Genomic DNA, 24837 nt, shown 5'->3' on the forward strand with positions numbered 1-24837 from the left:
GTTACAGTACGACGTAGCATCAACGTAACACTGTGATTACCTCTGGTAACAAGACATAGTGGATATGATCACGTGAGGTTTGGTGAAAACTAGGATATCTTTCTTTGATGATAATTTTTGATTATCGTGTGCTGGTGGAGTCAAACAAGGTGATTTAGGTCAATTTAAATGCCTTGAGTGAGTTCGATCATTTTTACAGTAAAACGGAGCTCCTAGAAATGTGCGTTTTGAGTGCGTTTGTATAGGTACCTAGTCATTCAAGGTTTGGACCGTGTAGAGTGCAATTAGTTAAACATCCTGGAGGAATTGATTAATGCAAGATTAGCTGACTTTAATGGCTCCCATGGCCAGTCAAGAGAAACATATGGAAGTTGATGCTTTAAGGGGTAGGCCCGATGCGATTGCAATATATTCCGATTTTTCTAAGTTGAGGACTTATTGGCATGATCAAATCGTGTCAACGCATAATCTCGCAAACTGAGCCCCTTTTTCTATATAAAACATCAAGTGCTTCTTTGACATGTCTCTAATTCCTCCTTCCAGTGGCGGGTAATGCTTTTTCCAAAATGGCTATTGGCTTCCATGCATATTCCAGAGACCAATGTCTCGAATGTTCTGACCAAGACATACCTGACGAAGTGTCTCGCCGGTAAATATACTTGGGGGCTGTTCGTTGTGGGCCCCCTCAAAGAGGGGGTTACAAAACCTTGATTTTCGAAAAAACCGTGGGCCAGCAAATTTGTTAGCAGATCGCTAACAAAGTAGCTCATGAAAGTTCGATTCACGTTCGTAAACACTACACCCACGAAAAAGGTTAGAATTTGCAGATAAATTGAAGCCGTGAATTGCGCTGTAGATATCTATTTCTGGAGTTTTGGCTCAATCGCCCTTTTCCGGTCGCTCAAGCGGTCACAAGGCGACCCGGGTACTTCCAACTCATCCTTTCTACCACCCGGTATTGGCGGCGAGGAACGGTCTTCAAGCGGTCTCGTATCCTGAAGTTGACGGGGAGAGGGTGTAGCCAATGGTATATACCGTGGGAACGGTTTGGAAGGCCTGTTTGGGGCGGGAGGTGAGGCTGATTGCGAGGATCGTGATACGCATATGCTGATAGAACAGGCAAAGTCGGTATCCACGGTAATATTGATCTGGGTACTTGTATTTCCAGCTGAAATTGGCCCTTTATCGACGAACCATGACTGTGAGGGCTGTGAATCGGTCTTCTTCCTTTTTCCAGGGCGTTCCCTGACCGCCGGAACGTTCTCCGGCGTGAAGCCGAGGTCCTCCAGATATCTCTTCTGTTGTATCTTAATCCCGTTGGGCATGCCCTCTGTTTCTCGCCAGCGTTGAATAGCCTGATTCTTATCCCTATACCACGCATCTCTGACGAACTTTTCTTGTTGGTATAGGGCTGTTTCCTCGATCAACGCCTGTTTGGCTTCGTGAGCGACCCGCATATCTTCTAACGTATTAGCGGTCTGGAACTGCTTGTCTTTTGACTTCAACGTCATTTTGACTTTGTAACGTGAAGCGCGTTGAAGGCGTTTTTGCTTATTCGTCTGCTCTTGGGCAACGCGTTGCTGTAGGATGATCGCCTCGTTGGCAACGGCTTGTAAATCCGAGATAGCATCAACGGTATCTGAACTAAAGTGGTGCGCCTTGGCCGCCATACGGCTTGCCGCATATTTGGCCCGTGAAAATCGTTCAGCGGTAGGAAGGGAGTCCGGATATCGCGGTGTATTCGCTGCCGTGGCGTGGCCACGCAGTTTGGCGAGCACTTTGGTGCCGTCGACAGGAAACAAGCCTGTATCTTGGAAACCGCTTATTACGTGGCCAGTTGTGAAAGCCGTTTGCCAGCAGCGCTAAGTTAAGGGAAGATATATCAGTTTACCGCTAAATTAACCTGTAGATCGAAAACGACTTACTCGAATCGCAGCAACGAAATCTGAGCGGGTGAACACCGGAATACCGGTGTTTATATGCTCATGCAGGACCGCCTGCAACTCGTTTTTCAGGTGAGTGAACACGGATACGTCCATGGGCTGCATATAATGCGTTGAATGAGGCGGTAAAATAACGATCTCGATATCAAATCTGAGGCAATAATCAAGTATCTCCATGCCAAAGTGGCCGGTAAAGCCGTCGAGAAAAAGCCACCTCCAAATACGTGTTTTGGCCCGCTGTGAATTTGGATCGATTTTGGCCGCAGTGCGGTTCACAAAGTCGAATCTGACGTCAAAGTCATGACCAAACCACTCTTTCAACGTGGGAGATCCGATCGATTGCACGGCAGCAACTTCTGGCCACGAATACCGGTTGAAATGCTGTATCCAGGTGAGCTGGATATCTCCGTTGGAAAACCCCGTTTCTGACCGCGTAAAAACGATACCCTCAGGCAGATCCAGATCAAGCCAATCGCTCGTTGGCCACTTTGTGAAGATACAGAAGGGCGGTAGCGACTGCCCAACAGCGTTGCCACCGCCTATCAACGTACAACTCTCACGGTTAGCCGGATCCGCGGTGCGTGGCTTTTCATGCCTCTTTTTCGTCACGACCAATACCGGTATCCGGCCATCTCTCACACCGATTCTAGTACCACATTCGTCAGCGTTCCAGGCCGCTGAAGCCGTGATCCCAAGCTCTACCGCATGAGCCGCCGTGCGGCGATACCAGGCCTCCACAAGATCGATCTGTTGCTCCCAACTAAGGCGAGTAATCTCGACGGGTTGTTGTTTGGTAAGTCGCAGTTCCGGGTGTTTTTTACGCCAACGGCCGTACCAGTTCATTTGAATTGGACCACAGGGCGGTATACGTGACTGACGCATCAGATTGGCCGCAGATATTACGTGTTGTGAGTCGGGATATGCACCAAGTTTATCAAGCTGCATGATATACGCAACGAGAGCTTGATCTTCAGCATCAGTCAACAATGAAGGCCGCCCGCTGCGCTTTATCGATATCTTAGGAATGCCATTGATCAGGAGATTACGAGCATGCCGCTGAGTACTCGAATACGGGTAACCGTTCCTTTTACAGAACGATCGTAGCGATTCTGGCTTGGATCTGCCCTCCCGCGCGGTATCCGCCCTACTGCGGTGAGTTTCGACATATTGGGCATACATGCGGGCTCCTAAGATAGCTTGAGATTCTGGGGACGTCATGATATAGGTATATTTGCGGTAAGTGCAATTGTGTTGTTATGGAACGGGATTACACTCGGCATAAGTTAAATTGTTAACGATTTTCTAGGTAAAAAACTGATGCGGGGTGGCCCACGGTTTTTTCGAAAATCAAGGTTTTGTAACCCCCTCTTTGAGGGGGCCCACAACGAACAGCCCCCAAGTAGTAGTATCTGATGCAGACGAGGGATTCCCTGACACTAACAGTACTGGCATCAGGGCTATCTTCAGGGAATACTTCCAACGTCAATCCATGTCGAGGTCTCCGCAGAAAAAATTGTAACTACCGCCTGGTGAAAGCAGTCCACGTAACCACACTCCGATGCTTCCAGACTCCATCACCTCTCAAGGCAAGATGGCCGAGTTGGTTATGGCGTAGGATTAAGGTGTTCTCGTATGAGTATCATGTCTTCCTATGGAGCAATCCGCGTGGGTTCAAGTCCCACTCTTGTCATTGATCAAATATCATGAAGTGAACTTCATGATATTATTTTCTTTTTGCAAATTGGCTTATTTGTAGTAATCATAGAGGTGAGGTTGTATATACAAACAAAGTCTTCACTAACTCTTTTTATTTAAACGGTTAGAGGGTAGGCATGTTTACATTCCGAGGCTGGATGGAACAACAGTGCTTGGCTGTTGGCAAAATTTTATAAACGCACAAAAAAACGTGCAAGGGTTCAGTAAGCAGCTGCAAGGGGAAAAATGTCACACAAAAGTCTGCAGTGGAGATCGACAGATCTTTTCTTTACACGGGCCGCTCCCGCTGAACCAAGATTTTCTTGCAGTATCTTATTGAACTCCCTGGCCAGTGCGCAAATGTTTTGTACCATTTACGGGCGTTTATATTTCGCAGATAATGCATGTGCATGCATATACCGACCAAATGCCAAGCTACGGGCCAGGATTTGCTTTTGTGTTTATACTGCGGCCAAATATATCTATAATCTGGGTTCGAGCGCGCGAGGATATGGTGGTTTTGTCACCAAAAACGGGCGAAAATTACTCATCCTCCAATGTTTAACGTTGCATCTGCCACACCCACGGAACGGCTGCTTTTGCGTTATCTTGCTGCACAGACCAGCTTGTTGGGTGGGAAAGGTAAGTTCAGTAACTCTGAGTATGGTTCTGACGGTTCCTGGCGGGCTGTGCCAAATGCCAAGCTCTGACGTCCACATTTCTCCAAAATGCGAAGCCCACAAGACAACCGACGACATTTGATCCGATCTCCATCAGAATGCCGTGCAGGATAAAAACTTTGGTTGGACGTTCAATTTGGCTACAACAGTGTCGCGACCGCATTCAATCTTGATGCTCGAGGAAATTGGAATATTTCTCGGTGTGGTAATTTTCCGACAGTGAGGCTCAACATCAATGGAAGTGCTAAATACAGCAACTGTGTCTCGCCAAGGTAGGCAACAGCCAACGACCCTAGCAATCATGGCCTGCGGCGTGTCGCCAAGATATCTCCAGGCAATCCTTTGGGACGACGCCGTACTTGCCGCTGCAACATATAATACGATAGCATCAAGCTCGTCACACCCGGAAGTCTCTTGACCTTTAATCACAAACACTCTTCCAGTCTTGTTGAGGAATTCACATGGCCAAAATGCATCTCTCGTCAGGAATCACTCTCGCTGTCGCGGTATCCGCTCAAGCAATTTCTATACCACTGGCGCCACGCGACTCCCAACCCCAGTCGCGGGCCTCAATGTGGAAGCCAGCCGTGGGGACGACGTGGCAGATAGTCCTCAAGCACCCGCTCACCATCAACCCGCAGTCTCCCGCAGTCGAGCCCAGCCATGTCGACGTGTACGACATTGACCTGTTTGACAACACCAAGAACGGCACCGACGGCTCGACCATCGCGGCGCTGCACTCGCTCGGCAAAAAGGTCATTTGCTACTTTAGCGCGGGCACGTACGAGGGTTGGCGTCCCGACGCGGGGGATTTCAAGGCCGCGGACAAGGGCAACAGGATGAATAACTGGAACGAGACTTGGCTCAACATCAACAGTCCTGATATCCGGGATGTGATGGCCAAGAGGATCAAGATTGCTGCGGATGTGGGATGCGATGCGATTGACCCGGACAACGTTGACGGCTATGTCAGTTTTGTTTCCTTTTACCACATATACCTGACTTGTCTAACCCAGCACAGCTCGAGGCCCCAGTCAACGACCAAGGCCCGTCCACGTTCCGCCTCGACAAGGCCTCCACCGCCAGTTTTGTCAAGTTCTTGTCCGCCGAGGCGGCCAAGTACAAAATGTCGACGGGGCTGAAGAACGCGGCCGAGGTGATTGACGACGTCATCTCGGACGTTCACTTTTCCGTCAACGAGGAGTGCGCCGCCTGGAAGGAGTGCAACATGTTTCTCAAGTTCATCGAGGCCGGCAAGCCAGTGTTCCACATCGAGTACCCAGCCGGCATGGAAAAGGACGCCGACGAGACGCCCCTAAAGGATCTTGGCAAGTGGTGTCGAAAGAGTCCGGACTGGAGCGGGCCGGATGTGGACATTTCCAAGATGAGTACTGTTATTAAAAGCAAGTTTTCCGAATCGTATTGACTGTGCGGTGTATTCTAACTGTTTTATTCTGCTGTTTTTAGATCTTCAATTGAACGGGTGGGTTCAATATTGCGATGGCAAGACGTTCAAGACACCTAGGGGATAAAAATTCCGGTCGGATGTGGGTTGCATGACTTTCTTGCAATTACATCTATTTTCCCGCGACAACCTTTTGAGATGACATACTCGCAAAGGCTATGTATAACTCAATATCAAGAATCGTCTTGGCACTTGACATACTTTGAGTAACGTGAGTAATTTTTCGCTGTCATTGACATCGCATAAGTACCAAGACCACCGATCCCGGTCGTGTTGCTTTTTTTTGCGGCTTTCATTTACCGAATTTCTGGGCAAGAGGGCAAAGAACTGGACAATCTCGTTTGCTGATCTTATGGAGTATTGAGAACGGTAAAATGTAGTGGTGATCCAGTGGCGTGGCGGCGGGGTCTTGCATGATGGCAAGCCACGTGAAAATTTCCGAACTTGATGCCTGGGGGGGTTGACATTTTAAAGAAAAATAAAAAATAAAAAAAATATACTGACATGTTGGGTTTTACAGATCAAAACTCAGATGACAGACGTCCCACTTAATTTCGTCTTATGAATAAACAATGATACCCTCCCTCGGACTATCCAGTCGAGTCAAGAAGACATGGATTTCTCGTCTAAACATGGGATGCATTTAGTCCCACCTCGGACCGAAGGGATGAAATATAGGGCTTTTGTTACCAAAGTAGATGGTCGATTCAAGCTTGTTGCTGGTCTACATACCGGGGACAGCCATGCTCTAGATCAAGAAGATTTGATCCTGACAACGACATGCACGCTTGGCTGACTCGACCCCGAGTAATTACAAGCCCAAAGGCCAAGCCGTTTCAATTCAGCATATCAATCTGGCAGTGAACAAGAGGAGTGTCAAGAGGCGCAGGGCGATCTACACCGTTTTCTATTTCAATATCAATGCTCGTCATAAGATTTTCTTCGGCGTTGTCCGTCAACACCACGTGAGTGCCTACCTTGTCCTTGTGATGGATCTTGGCACTCCCAGAGGGTCGATTGCTGTCAACCCGGGTACTATTTTCAGTTCTCGGAGGGTTGGCGCACCTTTTTGGACACGAGAAAACCTCGTGGGGGTGAGTTCGCTGATTCGCCAATGGTGAAGATCAAACCACAGCGACTCGCATTACCACCCAATTACCGGTTGGACATGGCCAAAAAAGTGCGACAAAGCAGGAATTACGGTCAAACATGGGGAAACTGTATGCGTTATGAGCCTGGTCAAGCCGCCTATATAACAACAATCCCCCGCAGTCCTAGACCTACCTTAATCCCTTCTTTTTTTCCTCACCCACATCGGTCTGCAATCGTTTTACAAGGCAACTTTCCTTTTTTGTCTTTTTTCTTTTCTTTTCTTGTCTTTCCTTTGTAACTGCTTTCCAGCTCGCAAAAAAGTCATTGCTTATAGACTCATTGTTACGCATCAGGCTTTTCACTCTTTTCAAAGCCTCGTCACGACAAAAAAATAAACAAAAATGCGCGTCTCAACCATCGCCTACACCCTCGGCCTCATGGTCGTGGCCGCACAGGCGGCCCCCGAGAAGGACTTTGACGCCACGCTCGCCAAGCACGAGGCGGCTCTTGAGCTGGCGGCCCGTGCCATTTACGACCACCTGGAGGCCAACCAGGAGCACCTCTCCAAGCGCGCCATTGGTGGCGAGAGGGCTTCGTGGCAGTTTGGAAACGGCTGCATCTCCCGCAACTATGACGCGCCAGGCCTGGGCGCTATTTACAAGCGCCAAGCCTTTGACGAGTACGGCGGTGGTGGCTCTGAGGCCGGCTACGGAGGCGATGGCATGAGCCAGCAGGGGATGGGTGGCGGCAGCTACGGTGGTGGCGCCGGCATGGGCCAGCAAGGAATGGGCGGTGCCGCCTACGGTGCCGCCTACGGTGCCGCCCCGGGCAAGAAGAGCATGTGGGGCCGTGTCCGCAATGCTTTCGGTCTGGGCGGCTCACAGGGCCAGCAGATGCCCAAGCCAAAGTCAAACGTCATGTTCTGCTTGCCTGGAAAGGGTACCAACAGGCACAACCAGCTGGCACAGGGTGGGGGACAGGGACTGGTCCCCAACCACATGAGGACCGGCATGAACGGAGGCATGGGCGGCGGCATGGGTGGCGGCATGGGCGGTGGCATGGGCGGCGGCATGGACGGCGGCATGGGTGGTTATGGAGGCCAGTCGCAGGGCGTGTACAAGCGCTCCCTTCACGGCTCAAACGCCCCCGCGGGAGATTCCGCCGTTCCCGCCGGTGGTGACGAGTCCCCGCGCCGCCACCGCCACCACCACAAGCACCACCACAAGGATGGAAAGGACTCCCAGAGGCAGAAGATCCAGGAGCAAAGCGAAGGCCACCAGGCGGCTAACCCCCACCATGGCGCACCTCGCCCGGCCCCTGCCTCCAGCAACCCCGCTGGACACGGCTTCACGACCTATGGCTGGGGACAATAAACCTGTCCCAGCGCTCGAGTTCTGCCTTTTCTTTCAATCCTCGTTTTGGGTCCTGCTTTTTCTGTCCTTGCCTCTTTGGTTCTGCTTTCCACCCGCTTCTGCTTCGAGTCCTTGTTCTTGAGTCACTGCTTTCAATCATGTCTCTGGCTTTTGTTTCTTTTTTCTGACGCCGCCGACGAGGTTTTCTTGGTTTAGCAACAAAGAGTTCTTTGGGAAGTGCATTTTGAGTTTTTGAGTTTTGGTCCTTTTTGTCCGTTTCGCTTGCGGGTTGGTCTGCGAATTTGCAAGTCGTCCTTTTCTATACTCTCACTCTTTTGTTGCCTTGTATTTGTTTGCATTACTTTCCTGTCTTGTTGTTTCTGCCTTGCCTCCGCAATGGCACACCAATGCGGGCGGAAACGTTCACTCTCTGGGTACTTCTTTTTCTCTCTCTTCCTTAAAACCAAAACACAAGATCTCTTTTGTCTTTTCATCTCTAGCGCCATCGATGGGGACCCTTTGCATAAAAAGTACGTTGGACTTATCACCTACGCTGCTTGACAAAACCCCAAGGTGTCCTTCTCCCTGAATTGGCGGAAAGGCTTTTTTGATCTCAGTTAGTTCGGCAACCTCTGAAAGGAGTTTGGCCACTCCGTCACGGGCTCTGACGGACGGGGTGTCAAATATAATATATAATGCCCTTTGGGGATGTCACTTTCTATATGGATTCTTAATGCTTGTAGCGTGTGGATTGAGTAGATGACCAATCAGTTGAGACAATTGGAATGCAGAAATCGGACAGAGAATGTCATTCTAAAGGTCACGTAGTATCTGTCAGTAGTTATTCCCCTTTACTGGGATGATTCTTAGCTATGGTTGGCGTATGGAGGAGACCAAAACGGCCGGCCTACAGATCCTGCACAGAATTCCGTAAGACTGGCAGACCGCTGCCAGCCAAATCACCAATATGTGCAAAAGGGGCTGTGTGTCGTACAAAAAGCAAAATGAAATCCAGTCCACCAAAGTCCTCAAGTTAAATCCATTCCTTAACAAGACACACAATCGGGCAAATGATGGCGGGAAGGATGATATCACTGATAATGCAGGGAAAGAGGTAGAAGTCAGTTAATTTCAATCTCACTACATGTCATCGTCCTCATCCTCAGCCAGGGAGAAGCTGTCATCCTGCACCTCCAATCCCAGATCATCCTCGTCCAAAATTCCAAATCCTTGACCGCCTCAGCCTTTACCTCATATGCCTCGCGGTAGGGGCTGAACACCAGTTGGGGGTTGTAAAGGTGGCGAGTGGTTGGGCCGTCGACCATGAAGATGCACTCGTCAACGTGTTGCAGGACAATGCCGAGATCCTTCTTCCTGTAGTTGTGCTCCACATAGTTGCTCGAGCAGGTGTCGATGCGGATATTGGAAAGACTGCGTCGCAGTCGGACAAGGAGTTAGGGAATGCAGACTTCTAGCCGGTGCGCATGTCACGGTCAGGGTCGTCTTGGCAGATGGCTGTACGCGATGCTGTGTGATAGGCGATGCCCAATGGCAAGTCCAGAAGCTCCTTGTACTTGGGCCACATCTCAAAGAGTTCGTCAACCAGGGTCTCTGGTGTTATGCTCTTGACGATGATTGTGCCGCGGCAAATAATCCAGATACACTCGATGTAGATGGTTACAACATTGTCGATGGTCGGACCACGTCAATTGCATCTGTAGAGCATCGAGCGGTTATGTTAGAATCCGTCCACAAACCGAGGCATATGACGGGCAACAGTTAATGCAGGATGGACAGAAAGGGAGGGGTAGCATACAACATAATCATGCGAACCAAGCGTCCATGAAAAAGCACAAAGCACGCCTCCCAGCCCCAGTCACCGGCCATGGCGGACAGATGAAACGGCCAAATGCGACCGTTTTGCTCGGCAAGCTACCTATTTGTCCTGGCTATGACTGTGCGACCGAGCTGGTATACCTGGACCAGATGCTTAGGAGAAGCCTGTCGCTTTTCTGGCGCTGGCTCCCATTGTATTCTACTATGCTTCATCGGAGCCATTTGACGTTCGAACTAGCACGAAAACAGCGGCAGGATTATCATCTTGGGGGCTGCATCTTACGTCTAGGACTTTGAGCAATGCGATCGATAGGTGACAAAATGGGCATGTTTGATGAATTTGTAGTGAGGGGAATGTAAGCAAAAATGGATTTTGCGGCCGAGGGCCAACAATGTCAAAAGTTTTCGAAGGGTGGTTGCCTGTGGCCTGTGGCCTTGGATTTCCACTCAGTGAGGCAGCCGATGCCTCTGTTTGCTACCAGAAACTCCACGTCGGGCAGACAAACTCAAAGCGCAGTCTAGCCGTGGGATGTCTGAACAAAAGCTCTATCTACCGGAAGTTTCTATCGATGCCATTTGAATCATCCATGTTCTTTATTCGAACTTCGACGAGGTCAATATGTATACTATTCGCATCTCATGCGGCCATGCCTAGAATCAAAAGGTAGAAGCAACACGGTTTTGTGTGCTTTGGAAAACATACCATTGCCTGCAGATGCATCCATATGACAGACACGGACGGCCGCCTGGAAGTTGCACAGATACGACAAGTGCTTTTTAAGTGTTTGTGGAATATAAACCGTCTGTTTTTGAAACTAAAATGCATATGAAGCGATCAGCGCACGGCGTGCTGTTCGTGTTTGTTTTGCCTCCAGCCTAACTTAACTGCCTTGAGAATACACACAGAAGTTGCAGAACTACAACGTTCACTTTAGCAGTAGAATGTTGAAGGGACTCTATCTGCCCGACATTCGACGAAGATTCAAACCTGCAAATCCAACTTGCAACTAAAACGCCACGGAAGGTTCAGCAGACCATTCGTAGCCCAGGCTTGCTTGTTAACGATAGTAGGATGCTCGACAAGCCCAACAGCCTTCTCGAGAAAGCGCTCGCTGACGAGGCTGAGATCAAGAAGAAGCTGGAGGAGGATATGGCCGAGGAGGGCGTCACTTCGGAGGACGTCCGCAAGGCCAAAAACAGCGACCTCATCGATGCTCTAGCCAAGGGCGAGGCTGAGAGAGAGCGTAACATTGCCAATTTCCGCAGGGAGGAGATCCAGCAAGAGAACAATGAGCTGCGCGAGATGATGGAGGCCAAGGCCAAGCTCACTGCCCCCACCACCGACAAAGAGTCACTCCCTATTCCCAGCACCTCTAGCAGCACTAGAAACACATCCCAGGTCCTATCTACTCATAAGCGAAAGCCGGGCCCTCGCCCGGGTCAGTCTAGGGCATCGTGCTGGTCCAAGCCTCGAAACTTGTCACCAGAGAAATCGAGGGGCGGAGAGGAGGCTGACGATGAACACACAGGCCCTGCTAGCCCGGGAAGTCCCCCCCAAGAGCACAAGATGGGCGATAATTGCGGCGTTGGTGTTTTCCGACCTTCCGGCTGTTGAACAAAACATGATGATGCATCCATCCATCATCCATACAAAGGATGTACTACCGGCAAAAAGATTGTCCCTAGGCGGCATCGAACCGTCGACCTCAGGATTGCTCGTATGTTATCATACGATCACACAGTGATTTTCACAGTATGAGACCTGCGCTCTGCCACTGAGCTATAGAGACATATGTGATGTGATTGATGGTAAGCGACTCCATTTCCACCACTAAGTACCGTAGCATTGTGGAGCTTTTCTCGAAATCAAGTGGGTTATGAGTCCAAGTTGATGATGGTATGGCGGGGTTCCACGACTGTATCGGTAATGACCCATCCAGTGTATGGGCGGTGGGCCGAAACTGTACCTTGCGCAGTACAGTAGATCCATCTCTCAAAACAACCTTGCAACGAACATAAGTCAAATCATGTCATCCCAGGCGCAGTCGACGCCATGCACTCTTGGCAGTGTAGCCGCGCAAGGAGCACACCGTATTCCCGACTGTACCGGGACAATCAACCAACAAAGAAAGCAAAAGCAAAGGCTTCAACCGCAGCAACCCATATGTTTTCTCATTCTCCTTGTTCAACACGTTCATCATCCTGCCCACTAGTCGTTAGGTTGTCACTCTGCTGTACCGAGGAGCGACACTATCGTTGCTTGGCGAAAAGACCGGTTCCTAGTACTCGATCAATCGCTTGATATATCAATGGCGACTTGTCATCTATCACGCCTGCTCTGCTTTTTTTTTTTTTTTTTTTTTTCATTTCACGAAATTCAATTAAGATATCAACGCTTGACCGCCCGCTAAGCACAAATAAATAACAAAAAGAAATCCACCCGGTCTAATGTCTCACGCATCTGGGTACCCAACGCATGTCACCCATCTTCCGATCAAATTGCTACCAAGCCATCTTGGCAGCAACACCCTTGGGCCATGCCCTGACGGCATACTTGCGGCCCTCGTCGAAAAGCAGCAGCGCAAGGCCAAACGCCATGGGCAGAAACCAGTACTCGACGGGCACGGCCGTGGTACCGAGCGTGACCTGCAGGGCTGGGATGTACAACCAGAAGAATGCCATGACGAGCGAGAAGAGCACAGCGGGCACGATCCAGAGATTCTGCGAGTCCTTGTTGAAGAAGGGGAGGTGCTGAAAGATGGATAGCCGCCGCGTCCGCATGGCGAGAAGGTTGAACCATTGCCTATCGTTCACGTCCCGGCATTAGCAACAAGGTCACAACAAGTCATGACAGGACAGATGTGGGTAATGGCTTACATGACGACAAGGGTGACAAAGTATATCGAGCTCGCCACATTCAGCTGGTGTTCGTAAAAGTCCTGGTCGATTCCCTCGGGAAGATTTCCGAAACCGAACCATAGGCTCGAAAAGGCAATCCCTTGCCGCTCCAGGTACCAGTACGACATGGCAAAGGAAACAACCGTCTCCATCAGTCCGACTACACCGTAGCTGTGCACAACGAGTTTCCAGTCGACGAGGTGGTCGACGCCGACTCTGCGTGGGGGGCGCATGAGCACGTCGGCTTCAGGGGCTTCGTAGGCCATGGCGATGCCGGCAAGGCAGTCGGTGAAGCAACTAATGATGGCTTAGTCAATGGGCTATCCTTGTTAAAGGATGTCAGTTTTATTCGACAACTCACCAGATGATAATCATCAAGAAACTGCTCAGAATCTGCGGCAGTCCAAACATGACATTGGTCATGACGGGCCAGAACTCGCTGAAGCTGCCCGCAGGCAACAGGTAGGCAATCGTCTTCTTCAGGTTGTCAAACGTCGTTCGTCCATAGCGTACCGCCTCGACCACGCTGCCAAACGATTCGAGCAGCACCATGTCGGCGGCCTCGGCAGCGATATCAGACCCGCCGCCAATCGCAATGCCGACGTCAGCAGCACGCAGGGCCGGGGCGTCGTTGACACCATCGCCCGTCATGCCGACAATGTGGTGGCGGGATTGGAGCTCACGGACGATGCGGAGCTTCTGCTCGGGCGTCGTGCGCGCAAAGACGACCTCGCTGTACTCGGCCGCCAGCTCGTCCCACTGGTTTGACAGCATGCCGGCCATGTCGGCGCCAGAGATGACGATGGACTTGTTGGAGGGCGGCGTGTCGTAGCTGTGGGCGTCCTTGCTCGCAGGCTCGTTGACCCCGCGCGACAGTGCCGAGACGTCGTGGACGGCACTATCCGGGTTCGTGATGATGCCGCACTCACGCGCGATGGCCTGGGCTGTGAGGGCAAAGTCACCCGTCACCATGAATATCCGGATGCCCGCGCCCCTCAGCGTTTTGACGACGCCTGGGATCTCGGGACGCGGCGGGTCAGCGATGGCGACGAGCCCGACCAGGGTCAAGCCAGATGAAGCGACATCCATGGCCTCGCGCTCGAAAGCGGGCGACGACGGGCTGTTCTTGACCCAGCCCCTGGATAGGACCTTGCGTGCCAGCAGCAGCACGCGGCGTCCACGTGCTGACCACTCGTTCTTGATCCTTTCGACCTCGTCCCTGGCGGCGGGAGAGAGATTGAGGGTGGCGCCACTGCTGCCTACGTACTTGGTGCAGCGGCCGAGCAGGACGTCAGGGGCACCCTTGATGGTCAGGAGGAGATCGCCCGGCTCAAAGACGGAGACGGTGTCAGCGGAAAGGGCGTCTGCCAAGCCGTTGGGGTCCGAGTTGCTCAGCACACGGATCATGAACTTGTTCTTGCTGTTGAATGCCAGGTCGAAACGCGTCTGCCAGCAGCGACGCGTCGCCATGGCGGAGCCCATGGTTTCTGCGAACCGTAGGATGGCCTGATCCGTGGCATCGCCGTTGATTCGCCGGTTCTCCAGAGGCAGGTTGCGCGTGGCGGCGTCGAACTCTCCTGCGTTGCAGAGGGCGGAAATGGTGCGGAGCTGGTCTATGGCACTGCCGGCTAGGCACTCTTCCGAGTCGTTGCTTCGGCTTCCCTGGAGGAGCTCATGGGCTTCTTCGATCGTGTGAGTTTGGCCTCCAAGGGCACAGTCGGTGACAACCATTTTGTTCTGTGAACTGTTAGTGATGTGGTTGCGATAGAGGATTCGGGTGACGGCGGAATCAACAAGGACTCACCCCAGTAAGCGTTCCTGTCTTATCAGAACAAATGACAGACACAGCACCCAACGTCTCGACCGTCTTCAACGACTTGCACAGAACCTTGTTCTTGCGCATCATGTTGGCACTGATGGTCAAGCTGGCTGTCAAGGCCACAGGAAGGCCTTCAGGAATAAAAGCAACAGCAACAGACACGCAGCTGACAATCAGACCAGAGACGCTGATCCAGCCTGGGTGTTCCTTCCGAAGCCAAGTCGCCCAGAGGATGATGACGAGAACAACCATGAGCACCATGATGGAGCAGATGATCCATACAAAGTTGAGCACTTCGCGCTCGAGCGTCGTCATACCCTTCTTGGGCTCGTTGGTCAGCTTGGCGATCCGGCCAAAGACGGTCTTGTTGCCAGTGGCGACGACGATGCCATGGCACGTCCCGCTGACGCAGTGCGTGCCCTGAAGTCCGATACACCGCGTCTCCAGGTAGTTGGCGTCCGTCGTCTCGACCGTGGCCGGCAGAGGAAGTGACTCGCCTGATGATGCGGTGTAAGTAGAGATGTATGATGTATAGAAAGGGAAAGTTTGCGTGCAGACACTGCATGTGGCGAACTGCATGACTTCCATTGGAGGAAAGTCCCTACTTACCTGTAAGAATTGACCGGTCAAACTTGGCGTCAGAAGAGACCTCGCAGAAGCGCACGTCGGCGGGTAGCTTGTTGCCGGCCTTGATAACCAAGATGTCGCCAGGAACAATGTCTGCAGCGAACATGTTGACTTGAACGCCGTCTCTGAGGACCATGCACTCGTCAGGTAACATTGTCTTGATGGAAGCCATGACGCGGGACGAGGACCAGTCCTGCCACATATTGAAAGCGGCCTGGATGAAGAAGACGGCGAGCAAGACGATGGCCAGGGCCAAGTTGGCGGTCTGTGGAGGGTCTCCAAGTGGCTTCCATGCGATGAAAACACTGCGCATACATGTTTAGTTACATTTTTCCTTTGCAAAGAGAGGGTGCGCAGAGCTCGTCAGGGCTTCGTGGACAGTACTTACAGAATGGCACCCACTAGCAGGACTGGACCGAACCCCTTGAAAAGGTAGCCCATGATATCCCTGAAATGATGGGTCTCCGGAGGGGATGGCACATTCTTTCCATGCTGTTTGATGCGGCGCTCTGCCTGCTCAGCGGAAAGTCCATCCTTCAATGAGGTTGTAAGAGACCGGGCGAGGATGTCAATATCCAACGTGTGCCAGTCAATGTCCGCGAGATCTGTTCAAGGAGACAGAAAGCAGGGTCAGCAGCGAGAAGTTTTCTGAGATAACACAATGGGTGAAGCTTTGCACTCATAATGCTAAGACCAGGCGTAAAATGATAACGTGGGTAGACATACCTTGTGTCACGGCATCCTTCTTCCTCTCGGCATTGGTCCGAGTCTGCGCCTCCTGTACGTCTATAGAGAGCGTACGGTACTGGATTGGGATTGTGGCAGAAGCATCGATAGACCTAGAGCGCACGCTATGTGCAGAGAGCGACCTCCGCCTCGATGCGCCAGTGCCCGGCCGGCCCCTCGGCTGCCCTGACTCCTCGTCCTGGACTGTGGTCGGGCCGGCTTGCCATGTTATACCTTGGCGGGTAGGTTCAGCAACAGCCAGCTCGACTTTGTCCATTCAGAAGTCTGATGTCTTCTAGAAGATAAAGGGAGAAGACACGAAGAATATGAGATGGGATGAAAAAAAGGCTGACAGCAAAGGTAGAGGAGGGCAGGGAAAAGAGAAACAGAGAAGAGGGATATGGAAGAAGAGCAGCAAAAAAGGTGAACTGAAGGGTCACCCATCTTAGCGGGAGAGAGGGCGTGCGCCCAAAAGCCTCTTATAAGTTCGTGTCATGTTGAGACGGAAAAGATAGGATCAACAACAAGTGGGCAAAGAATAAAAACAGGAACCAGATGCGTGAATAGAGAGAGCAGAGTTCCGAGACAGGTGGCAGTGTAGTTGGGTTACAAAGAAGGGGGGGGAAATGGAAAATGTCGAGTATGGCAAATCAAAGCCAAACGGAGGGACTAAAACTGCCCTTCCTTCCCACCGCCGGTGCCGCGTAAGGGCGACTGAGAGGTTTTTGCTAAAGGCGGTGACCTCTGAGGACGCTTACACGAGGCTGCTGCTGTCAGGTACCTGAGCCATCCAGGTTCCCGCCAGGACGCTCAAATTTAGTTGTTAGTGAGGTGTCAGTTTTTGGCCTAGGGCCGTTTGCAAAGTAGCGTTGGTCGGGGGCGGGAAGAGAAAAAAAAAAGGCCAACGTCGGCACAACGGTCAGACAAACGGAGTCAAGTCAATATCACCTAGGAGCCCACCCGCACAAGGAAGTTTTTTTGCACCCTGATCAGCAGCACAAACTTGTGTCAAGGTAGAGCTTCTGGATTCTCGACCAGTCAGGGGTTTGCAGTTGGCAGCAACAGGCGGCCTCCCCCCCTTGCCCATACTCTCTGTTTCTTACATGCAACCCTTCTTTTTTTCATCGCCTAGGTACGCACATGCCATCCACTCGTTTAATCACTCGTCACAGTTCCATTTGAAGTATTTTTGGCGATCCTATCTATTATGATTTTCTATTCTCGCCTAGCTTTATCGCTTTTTGAAATGTTTATTTTATTGTTTACCTTTTTTTTATTTTCTCCGAAAACAGATGCATGACAGATTAAGCATATGACAACAATAAAATAACAAAATCATGTTACTTGTAATTCATTCCTGCTCGTCATTGCAGATAAAGAAACAAAACTAAATGCAGGCTGTTCATTAAATACGTTAAATACAGGTTGAGCTGCAACATGCAAAGTCGCAACAACAAGTCAGTTCAGTCAGGCGCCATTCACCTTTATCCCAGAGTTGGAGAAAATCCTCCAAGTGGAGAAGACCATCTCTCTCAGGGCATTCAAGAAACCAAGAAAACGTGAACGAGGATGAGGAGTATCAAAGCCACTAATTAAAAAAGAGTGACTGGCAACCAGTAACGCTCAAAACAAGCCTTGGGCTGTGTCGTGCATCTGGAGGGGAAATGACGAGCGGGGGCGGCGCAAAGGTGATTGCGTCGTCATCATGGCTCTGTGCTTCAAACCGTTTTGGCCAGAGTCAGGTTCTGGTCTTCCTTCTCCAAATATGGCCAAAAAGGCAAAGCAGAAACAGCAACAAAATTGAGCACCTGCGCGTTCCCAGCAGTAAATGGAAAGGACCTAGATACTTGCCTACCTGAGGTAGTTCCTACAGTAGTGGAGGCCGATGCAGGGCGTCGCAATCAAATGGGGGTGGGCCATGCAAAATAATCATCTGGCTTCCTTCGTCTCGAGATGAGACCAACCAGTTTTGATGCCTTTGTTACTCGTTCTGTTCTGTTCTGTTCTACTTGCTCCAACTTTTTTTTTTCCTCTTCCCTTTTCAAGGACAGGGCCATCAAGATTATTTTAGCTTCCCCAGCGCAAACACCCCTCTGGAATAAATGCCGCATAGCGCACAACAAGCACACACCCCCTGACAAACGAAGCCCTGACCCGGATGGGTAGCGCAGTAACGATGCCAAAGTATATCCCGCATACACTCTGGCGGTAGTGTTGACAAGCCGGACGATATATCCAAATCTGGGGGATGGGCTGGGCTGGGGTACACTCACTACCTGTTACAGTACCATCCTGCACCTTCCAGTAGGTAAATTTTTAGCGGGGTGGGGATTGAAACAGGCATTTGATTTCAATTCATGGTCGGTCGGGTCGAGTCGAGCGATGGGGGAGCATGTGCTGCATGCAGTGCAGTACACAGCCTCGAATCTTGGCTCCATTCATCCAATCGGTCCGTCCCCAGATCTAGCACTTGCAGTAGTTTCTTCCAATGCAACCCGGGTTTTCTTTTTTCATGTTATCATGCCCATGCCGCCTATGGAGTACCTGTACCGTACATAAGCAACACTACTAATAGAACCTCCACCCTTTCTTTTTCATTTTGATTGTTTGCTGCAACAGAAGCTCCAGCTTTGCACCCTCGGAGTGAAACCCCACAAGACTTACCACCATGGCAACTTCCGATCAGAGACCCCCCACGCCGGTGGGCGGATTAGTTCTAGGTCTGTCTAGCTCTAGTCCCGCGCCCGTTGCCGATCAACCCAGAGACGCATTAGCTCAAACAGCAGCAACAGTAGCAGTAGAACGGGCTATCGCTCTCTCTATACTTGATCTAGAACTAATTGTTACCGTGCACAAAAAAACGATATCTCCGTCTTCATTGCAACTGTCCCTGTTCCGTCAACGGTCGCTTCTAGCTCCTCCCCAACCACCCCCGAACCCAAAACTGTCCACGCAACCTCAATGTTAGATAGGTAGGTAGGTACCTTAACTACTATCCGCAATGATCCTCATCTGTTTTCTCTAGCACCTTCTCCAAACAGCCTCTCCCATCCCATCTTTTGTCTTCCTGTCAACCAACCCAGGACGTGGAAAGAATGACGCATTGGCAAATAGAAGCAAAAGGATAGCAAGACATAAATTTCCTTATTCTTTCTCGTTCTATCACTCACAGTATCTTCTTCATAACTGGGAAGCCGGTACTGTTCACAGCCCGCTCTCTTTTCTCTTGTCTCTTTGCCTCGACCCAAATCCCTGAATCCTTCCCCCATCCCATGTTCTCTTTGTATGTCATGTCACACGCCCCGCAGCGGTCAAGTTATGACAAGAACCCTTTAACTGGGACAACAGTAAAAAAAAAAAAAATGAATAATCAGCGAAACTCCCAGCCCAAATAATCGGTCCCCATGGATGAAAGAGCACAACTCAATACAACCAACAGATAAATGAGCAATACTTCGCTTGGACTCCACATCCGAAGACACTCAGGATGCATGCTCACACTGCCTCAGAAGAAGAAAAAGGAAAAAGAAAAGAGAAGAAAAAAGAGCAAAGCCCATATTCCTCGTCTGCATGCAGTAATATACCACCGTCGTCTTCTCCAGGCCGCGCGCCAAGCTCCCAAGGCTATACCAAACAAATAATCCATATAAGCTGACGACTGTCATCTCCGCTCGCTGACGAAAGACCAAGGTTTTCTTTGGTTTGCACCGTCAAACCACTGACTTGGCATAGGAAAACAAAAATAGAATAAGAAAGCTTCCAAAGTCATCGCACGCCTGACTCGCAATGTCACACCCCTTTCATTTCAGTTTGGTTAAATATGTCTTTCGGGTTTCCCTGGAACGATCCGGCCGTGAACAGTCTAGAAACTTGGAAGAGTAAAACACAAACAAAAAACTTCCTCAAGCAATCAAATGGATAACGCAGACTGAAAGATGGGGAAGTAAAAGCCAGAGAAAGCTACGATGACTTTAAACCCAGATGGCCGGTCTTGTTGCCGATCTTGACCTTTTGCCCATCTTCTTCCGCCTCATACAATCACTCCAGAGGCACTTCTTGCCCAATATTTATTCAAGCCTCCCCAAGACCAATTATGGTTATGCAGGCGGCTCAGGTGTATTGCCGTTGGAAGACACAGGACTGATGTCCTCGCCAACATTGTGTCTTGAGCCCATACTTGCAGACGGCATAGGACCCGCCAAGCCGGCCTCCAACCCGCTACCACTTGGAAAGCCTTGATCTTGCCTCATGGTAACCTGCGGCAAAGAGGGCACACCTCTGGCCCTGTCGTGATTCAGAGATTGGTTCGAACCACCAGGGAACATATCAGCCCTCGGGGCGTTGAATCCACCTGCGCCAGCGTTCGATCCTTCTTGTTGAATTGCATGCGATGGGCCGGCAAGTCCACCTTCGAGAGTGACGGTTGCATCGGGTGCTGGGTATCCGGGAAACACGCTTTGATAATGGGTATTGGGTGCGCCGGGCGCGGGTGGCGGGGGAGGTGGTGGTGGTGGGATTGCGCCGTCCATTGTCATGTCTGCGTCGTATGCTGCGTCGTCCTCTACAGTATCGGGCTCTTGGTCATCAAAAGAGGCGTCCAAGGTTGCGTGAAGATCTGCGACTTGACCTGGCGGGTGAGTGTGCACACCGCCACCTGGGACCGAATGACGCCGTGCAGGCCTGTCGTGGAAGTCATCAAACAAGTTGGTATTCAGGTATCGACGAAGGCTGACAACACCCTGGCCCGAAAAGACGCAGAAGACGTTGCGCTGGTTTTCGGTAAACTCTGCAGATAGCCAGTTAGTACACTATCCAGAACCACATCTGCAAATCGCATCAAAGGAAGGCGCGCAAACCTTGAGGTGCATCACGGCAAAATTGAGCTAAGTCGTCTCTCAGGAATGCTTGAACGCCTGTCAAGCTGAGATGTGTCAATTTGGGGCATGCCTGAAGTAGTTTGATTATTCCCTGCGCAAAAATGTTAGTATCTGCGCTGGCGCAACCACTCAAACAAGAACATGTTTCTCTCGCTTGCGAATTGCACTGAGCGGAAACGACTCACCCTCAAGGTCAAGTTGGTGCAGTAACTTAGATGCACACGTTCAAGGCTGCTCTGGCTGTGGAAAGAACCGTGAATTGGGTTTCCTTGGTGGTCTCGGCGCTGACGATGCTTCTGGTTGGCCTTAGCAAGTGCCAAAATGCTCTCATCCGTGATCCCAGAACACTTAACCAAGCCAATACGCTTTAACTTGGGAAGAGTGGCCAGCTTTGTGACGGATTCGTCCGTCAGGTGAATACAACAGCCGAGGTCGATATAGCGGATACGGGTGCAGCAATGCACCAACCGCTTGACAGCCTCGTCTGTGATGTTCTGGCAGTGGCCCAAATGTACATAGTGCAGGTTCTTGCCCAGTTTGGAGATGGCGTAAACGGCCGTGTCCGTGATAGCTCTACATTTCGAGAGGACTAGGTTGCGAAGGCGCGGAGCCACCTCGATAATCCTCTCAACGGCGCGGTCTGTCAGTTGTATGCACGAGGTGAGATCAAGGATCCTCAAGTGCTCGTAGGTCCGGTTTCGTGGCAGAGAAAGGAAAGCGCCATCGTCAATGAGTTCGCAAAAGACAAGTCGAAGTTCCCGCAACGACTGTCCTTTGGAAAGCAAAGCAGTGATGGAAGCATTTCCCACCAGTCTACATTGCAGGAGATCAATTTCGAGTAGGTTGGGACAATTCTCGGCAAATGCCAAGACAGCTTCGTCACCGAGTTGCCTACACTCGTTGAGTTTTAACTGTGGGCTGCATGTCAGTCTGTAGTCATACCCAGTTGTTTTCAGGTTGTCTAAGGGAGGCAACATACCCTTTTAATGTATCGACAACTCTGGGCAAGAACTGCCATCGCCTCACTAGAAATACGGGTACATCCGGAGACGTTGAGGCCCTGAAGCCTCTTGCAGTGCTCTGCGATGGCAAGGACAGAGGCATCCGTGGCCTGCTCAACTCCCGACATGTCAAGCGCCAGCAAGTGGTCGTTGTTTGTGACAAGGGCGGTCAATCCGGAATCGGTCAGACCCTTGCAGTTGGGCAGCGTCAGGCGCTCGACCCTGTTACAGACAGCCAGAGGCATGACACTTCCATCGTTAACTTTCTCAGCGAGCTGGGCAAGATTCAGCCGCTTGACAAAGTGCTTGTAGGAAAAGTATGGGTATTCGATGGTGAGGGTTCGGCAGATCATGGCGTGCTTGTCCCAGCTGGTGCAAGATGGCCGATGCCATAGTTGATCAACCGTGTTGCGGGCCCAGCGCTTACATGTCAACATGCAGTTGCGCAGGTCAGCCGTCGACGAGAGGCGCGAGAAGATGCTGATGAGGATCTCATTGGGAAGCTTGTTAACCGCCGCCAGACAATCGTAATCGTCCGTCACTTGCATATCTTGTAGGTTGGGAACGCCGAGGGACGACTGGGAATCGTTGGCGCCGAGGAAAAAGTCGGATTCCTCATTCTCGTTGGGCACGGGCGAGTTGGTCGATGACGACGATCGCGAGTCCTCAATCTCGGTATTCTGGGTAGCGATGGCATCTAGCGACGGCGCGTGGTGATGGCCACGTGTCGAGCGGACAGAGACGCCGCCGTGAGCGTCGAGGCCCCGGGCCGTCTCATGCCCGAGCCCAGCGGGACCCGATGACATGGCGGGCGTGCCACAAATCGATGGGTCGGCAGTTCGAAGTCGGGGGTTATTGATTACTTTGTGCGTTCGCGCGGGCTGGCTGTATTAATTTCTTTATCGAGTGGCCTTACGCGTCCTCTACAGGCAGAAGCGCAAGAGCGGATGAATTCGCAGCAGGTGATCGAATGCAGTCGTGGATGTGGTTTGAATGAATAGGCGACGTCGGGTTCGAAATTGGGGGTTTCGGAATGTCGTCAAGTGGGGGGTTTCTGACGGGGGGAGTGGAGGGAGGGATATTCTTAGAGCACTTGCCAGCCCGCAGCAGTTTACTGGACGCCGCTGCGCCGAGCACTGACCAATCCCAAGTGTGGAAAATGGGAGAGGCGCGATCTATAGCGAGCTAAACGACGCACCCCAGCCACAGGACTGACTGAATACCGACCACCTACAGTAGGTACAGTCTGTTGTTCAACAAAGTGCCTAAATTTGAGATTACCTCACTTGGGTTCACTTTGGTGAGTTGTCTGGTATTTGGTCGCCCGTGGCAGGGTAGGTTGATCTTTATGCTCTACGATTTACTGTCGTGTTGATTCTTTGCTTGATTCCCATGACAAGGATGTTTCCTTGGTTCATCTCACTTTGTTGTATTTCTTTTTCTGATAGCCCCAGATTCGCTGGCACGCGCCGAACACCGTAGTCTACACTTGATACCCTCCTTCCACTTTTACCCAGGTGCAAAGATGAGCCGTTTCCTAAAGCCGAGCGCGTTCGAGCTCCAAGGCAAGCTTAGCTTGGGCCAGCGAGCTACATCCGTCATGTCAACTCAAAGTCGGCTTAAGATGCCTCGAGTGCCAGGTGCGTCCAAGGTAAGCTATTGACATTGACAGACAGTCATGTCTTAGAATTAGCCGTGCTGTACGGTGATGCGCGGGGTGCACTTTCGACGAATGCATGCAAGGAAAGCTCGAGTGTTTTTGTTTCCCATTCGAAATAACGGCGAAGCGGAAGGCCGTGTCACCGACATCACACACAAGGTTTCCACGTGCACCCACTCCAATTTCGCACCAGTCCATTCCAGCGCAGTGGACGCACACGAACGAGACGCATGTCACCGGACTGCAATAGGACCCAAGTTGGGATGGCCAATCGATACAGCTCCACACATGACGCACATCCTACCTGTTGACAACTGATATGCAGCTCTCCCCACTGCGTTAGCGATCAACATCGTATTCCATGCACGCCGTCGCCATGAACCTTCGGACAGCTACTTGCTACCGACCTACCTCACCTGCCTAGGTACCTATCTACTTATCCTCTGATCATCACACGAGCTGCTACACTGGTGAACTGGGTGTTCTCCGTAACCCTGCCTTCATTCCCAGAGACTTGCAGCACGTCTGTTCCATGCGACCGACTTGTTGACTTTTTGCCATGGAGGACTGGTTGATTAAACACTGGTTAGGGCTCGGGCATCACGCGAATGCACTCGGGACCCAGGCGTGCTTCAGGCCAGACTAGCCTAGTCCTACGTGCCTACCTAGGTAGGTAGTCATATACCAGCGAAATTTTGATCATGCGTATCGTAAATGTCTCTGTGTGGGAATCAGTTTGATCAGCCCCCATTCAACCCGGCGATTTGTTTGGTATTGCTTGGTACAGTCTGCAACGCGGATACAGAGCTCAAAAACAATATGGAGCTTGTTTTTGTTCGAAATCTAATAATATCATGCCAACTGTCACGCCAAAGATTTAAATAGAAGCGCCTCAAAACGAAATACCGTACAGTATACCTTAACTTGCCCTGATCATCCCCGCCTAATATGTAGGTACAACCTGACTGGCCTGCCACTTGTACAAAAGCAATGCAGGGGATAATCCTCCCAGTATCGTTAGTGCTAGCCACACAGACGCCTTACATGAGGTACAGTATGCTACACTCTCATAGGGTCAAGGAGTAGGGGACTTGTTGGGAAATCTAAATGCCTTGGATAAGCTAAATACGAGTGCGAAGGTGGGATGCGGGCTGCACGGTACCTCC

The 24837-nt window shown here is 51.1% G+C and overlaps 6 protein-coding genes and 2 non-coding genes across 8 annotated transcripts; 4 read left to right on the forward strand and 4 right to left on the reverse strand.

The window, feature by feature from the left end:
• The first annotated feature begins 3528 nt into the window (after positions 1-3528).
• On the forward strand, positions 3529-3633 carry MGG_20084. Its single transcript has one exon. It is a non-coding gene; the product is annotated as a tRNA-Leu (tRNA).
• Positions 3634-4154: 521 nt separating this feature from the next.
• On the forward strand, positions 4155-5850 carry MGG_05442 (endo alpha-1,4 polygalactosaminidase precusor; the record flags this gene model as incomplete). Its single annotated transcript, XM_003710253.1, has 4 exons — positions 4155-4280; positions 4375-5286; positions 5340-5706; positions 5786-5850. Exons 2-4 carry the CDS (start codon positions 4780-4782, stop codon positions 5848-5850), a joined length of 939 nt encoding a protein of 312 aa, XP_003710301.1. The 5' UTR covers positions 4155-4280; positions 4375-4779.
• Positions 5851-7145: 1295 nt separating this feature from the next.
• Positions 7146-9025, forward strand: MGG_13063 (uncharacterized protein). The gene has a single exon (XM_003710254.1). It carries the CDS (start codon positions 7277-7279, stop codon positions 8246-8248), a length of 972 nt encoding a protein of 323 aa, XP_003710302.1. The 5' UTR covers positions 7146-7276; the 3' UTR covers positions 8249-9025.
• A 323-nt stretch (positions 9026-9348) lies between these two features.
• MGG_16360 (uncharacterized protein) lies at positions 9349-10114 on the reverse strand (the record flags this gene model as incomplete). The annotated part of the gene is made up of 2 exons (XM_003710255.1): positions 9349-9658; positions 10044-10114. 2 exons carry the CDS (start codon positions 10112-10114, stop codon positions 9349-9351), a joined length of 381 nt encoding a protein of 126 aa, XP_003710303.1.
• A 1021-nt stretch (positions 10115-11135) lies between these two features.
• MGG_05444 (uncharacterized protein) lies at positions 11136-11678 on the forward strand (the record flags this gene model as incomplete). Its single annotated transcript, XM_003710256.1, has 1 exon — positions 11136-11678. The coding sequence occupies one exon, from the start codon at positions 11136-11138 to the stop codon at positions 11676-11678; it is 543 nt and encodes a 180-aa protein (XP_003710304.1).
• Positions 11679-11740: 62 nt separating this feature from the next.
• On the reverse strand, positions 11741-11853 carry MGG_20085. The gene has a single exon. It is a non-coding gene; the product is annotated as a tRNA-Met (tRNA).
• A 552-nt stretch (positions 11854-12405) lies between these two features.
• On the reverse strand, positions 12406-16741 carry MGG_16361 (H/K ATPase alpha subunit). Its single transcript, XM_003710257.1, has 7 exons — positions 16134-16741; positions 15796-16012; positions 15390-15712; positions 14766-15277; positions 13323-14698; positions 12941-13258; positions 12406-12866 (listed from the first exon to the last, which is right to left on the reverse strand). The coding sequence occupies exons 1-7, from the start codon at positions 16408-16410 to the stop codon at positions 12566-12568; spliced, it is 3324 nt and encodes a 1107-aa protein (XP_003710305.1). The 5' UTR covers positions 16411-16741; the 3' UTR covers positions 12406-12565.
• A 2459-nt stretch (positions 16742-19200) lies between these two features.
• On the reverse strand, positions 19201-23057 carry MGG_13065 (SCF E3 ubiquitin ligase complex F-box protein grrA). Its single transcript, XM_003710258.1, has 4 exons — positions 21990-23057; positions 21196-21921; positions 20990-21101; positions 19201-20919 (listed from the first exon to the last, which is right to left on the reverse strand). Exons 1-4 carry the CDS (start codon positions 22815-22817, stop codon positions 20231-20233), a joined length of 2355 nt encoding a protein of 784 aa, XP_003710306.1. The 5' UTR covers positions 22818-23057; the 3' UTR covers positions 19201-20230.
• Positions 23058-24837: the final 1780 nt, after the last annotated feature.

The sequence above is a fragment of the Pyricularia oryzae genome, chromosome 1 (genome assembly GCF_000002495.2).
Source record: "Pyricularia oryzae 70-15 chromosome 1, whole genome shotgun sequence".
NCBI lineage: Eukaryota > Fungi > Ascomycota > Sordariomycetes > Magnaporthales > Pyriculariaceae > Pyricularia > Pyricularia oryzae.

Coding starts and splice junctions, on each gene's coding strand:
- MGG_13063 (XM_003710254.1), top strand. CDS start 7,277: ATGCGCGTCTCAACCATCGCCTACACCCTCGGCCTCATGGTCGTGGCC.
- MGG_16361 (XM_003710257.1), bottom strand. CDS start 16,410: ATGGACAAAGTCGAGCTGGCTGTTGCTGAACCTACCCGCCAAGGTATA. Junction 15,713..15,795: donor CTGCTAGTGGGTGCCATTCT/GTAAGTACTGTC, acceptor ATGTATGCGCAG/TGTTTTCATCGCATGGAAGC. Junction 15,278..15,389: donor TGACCGGTCAATTCTTACAG/GTAAGTAGGGAC, acceptor CCGCATCATCAG/GCGAGTCACTTCCTCTGCCG.
- MGG_13065 (XM_003710258.1), bottom strand. CDS start 22,817: ATGTCATCGGGTCCCGCTGGGCTCGGGCATGAGACGGCCCGGGGCCTC. Junction 21,922..21,989: donor GTTGTCGATACATTAAAAGG/GTATGTTGCCTC, acceptor TGCAGCCCACAG/TTAAAACTCAACGAGTGTAG. Junction 20,920..20,989: donor TTGCCGTGATGCACCTCAAG/GTTTGCGCGCCT, acceptor GGCTATCTGCAG/AGTTTACCGAAAACCAGCGC.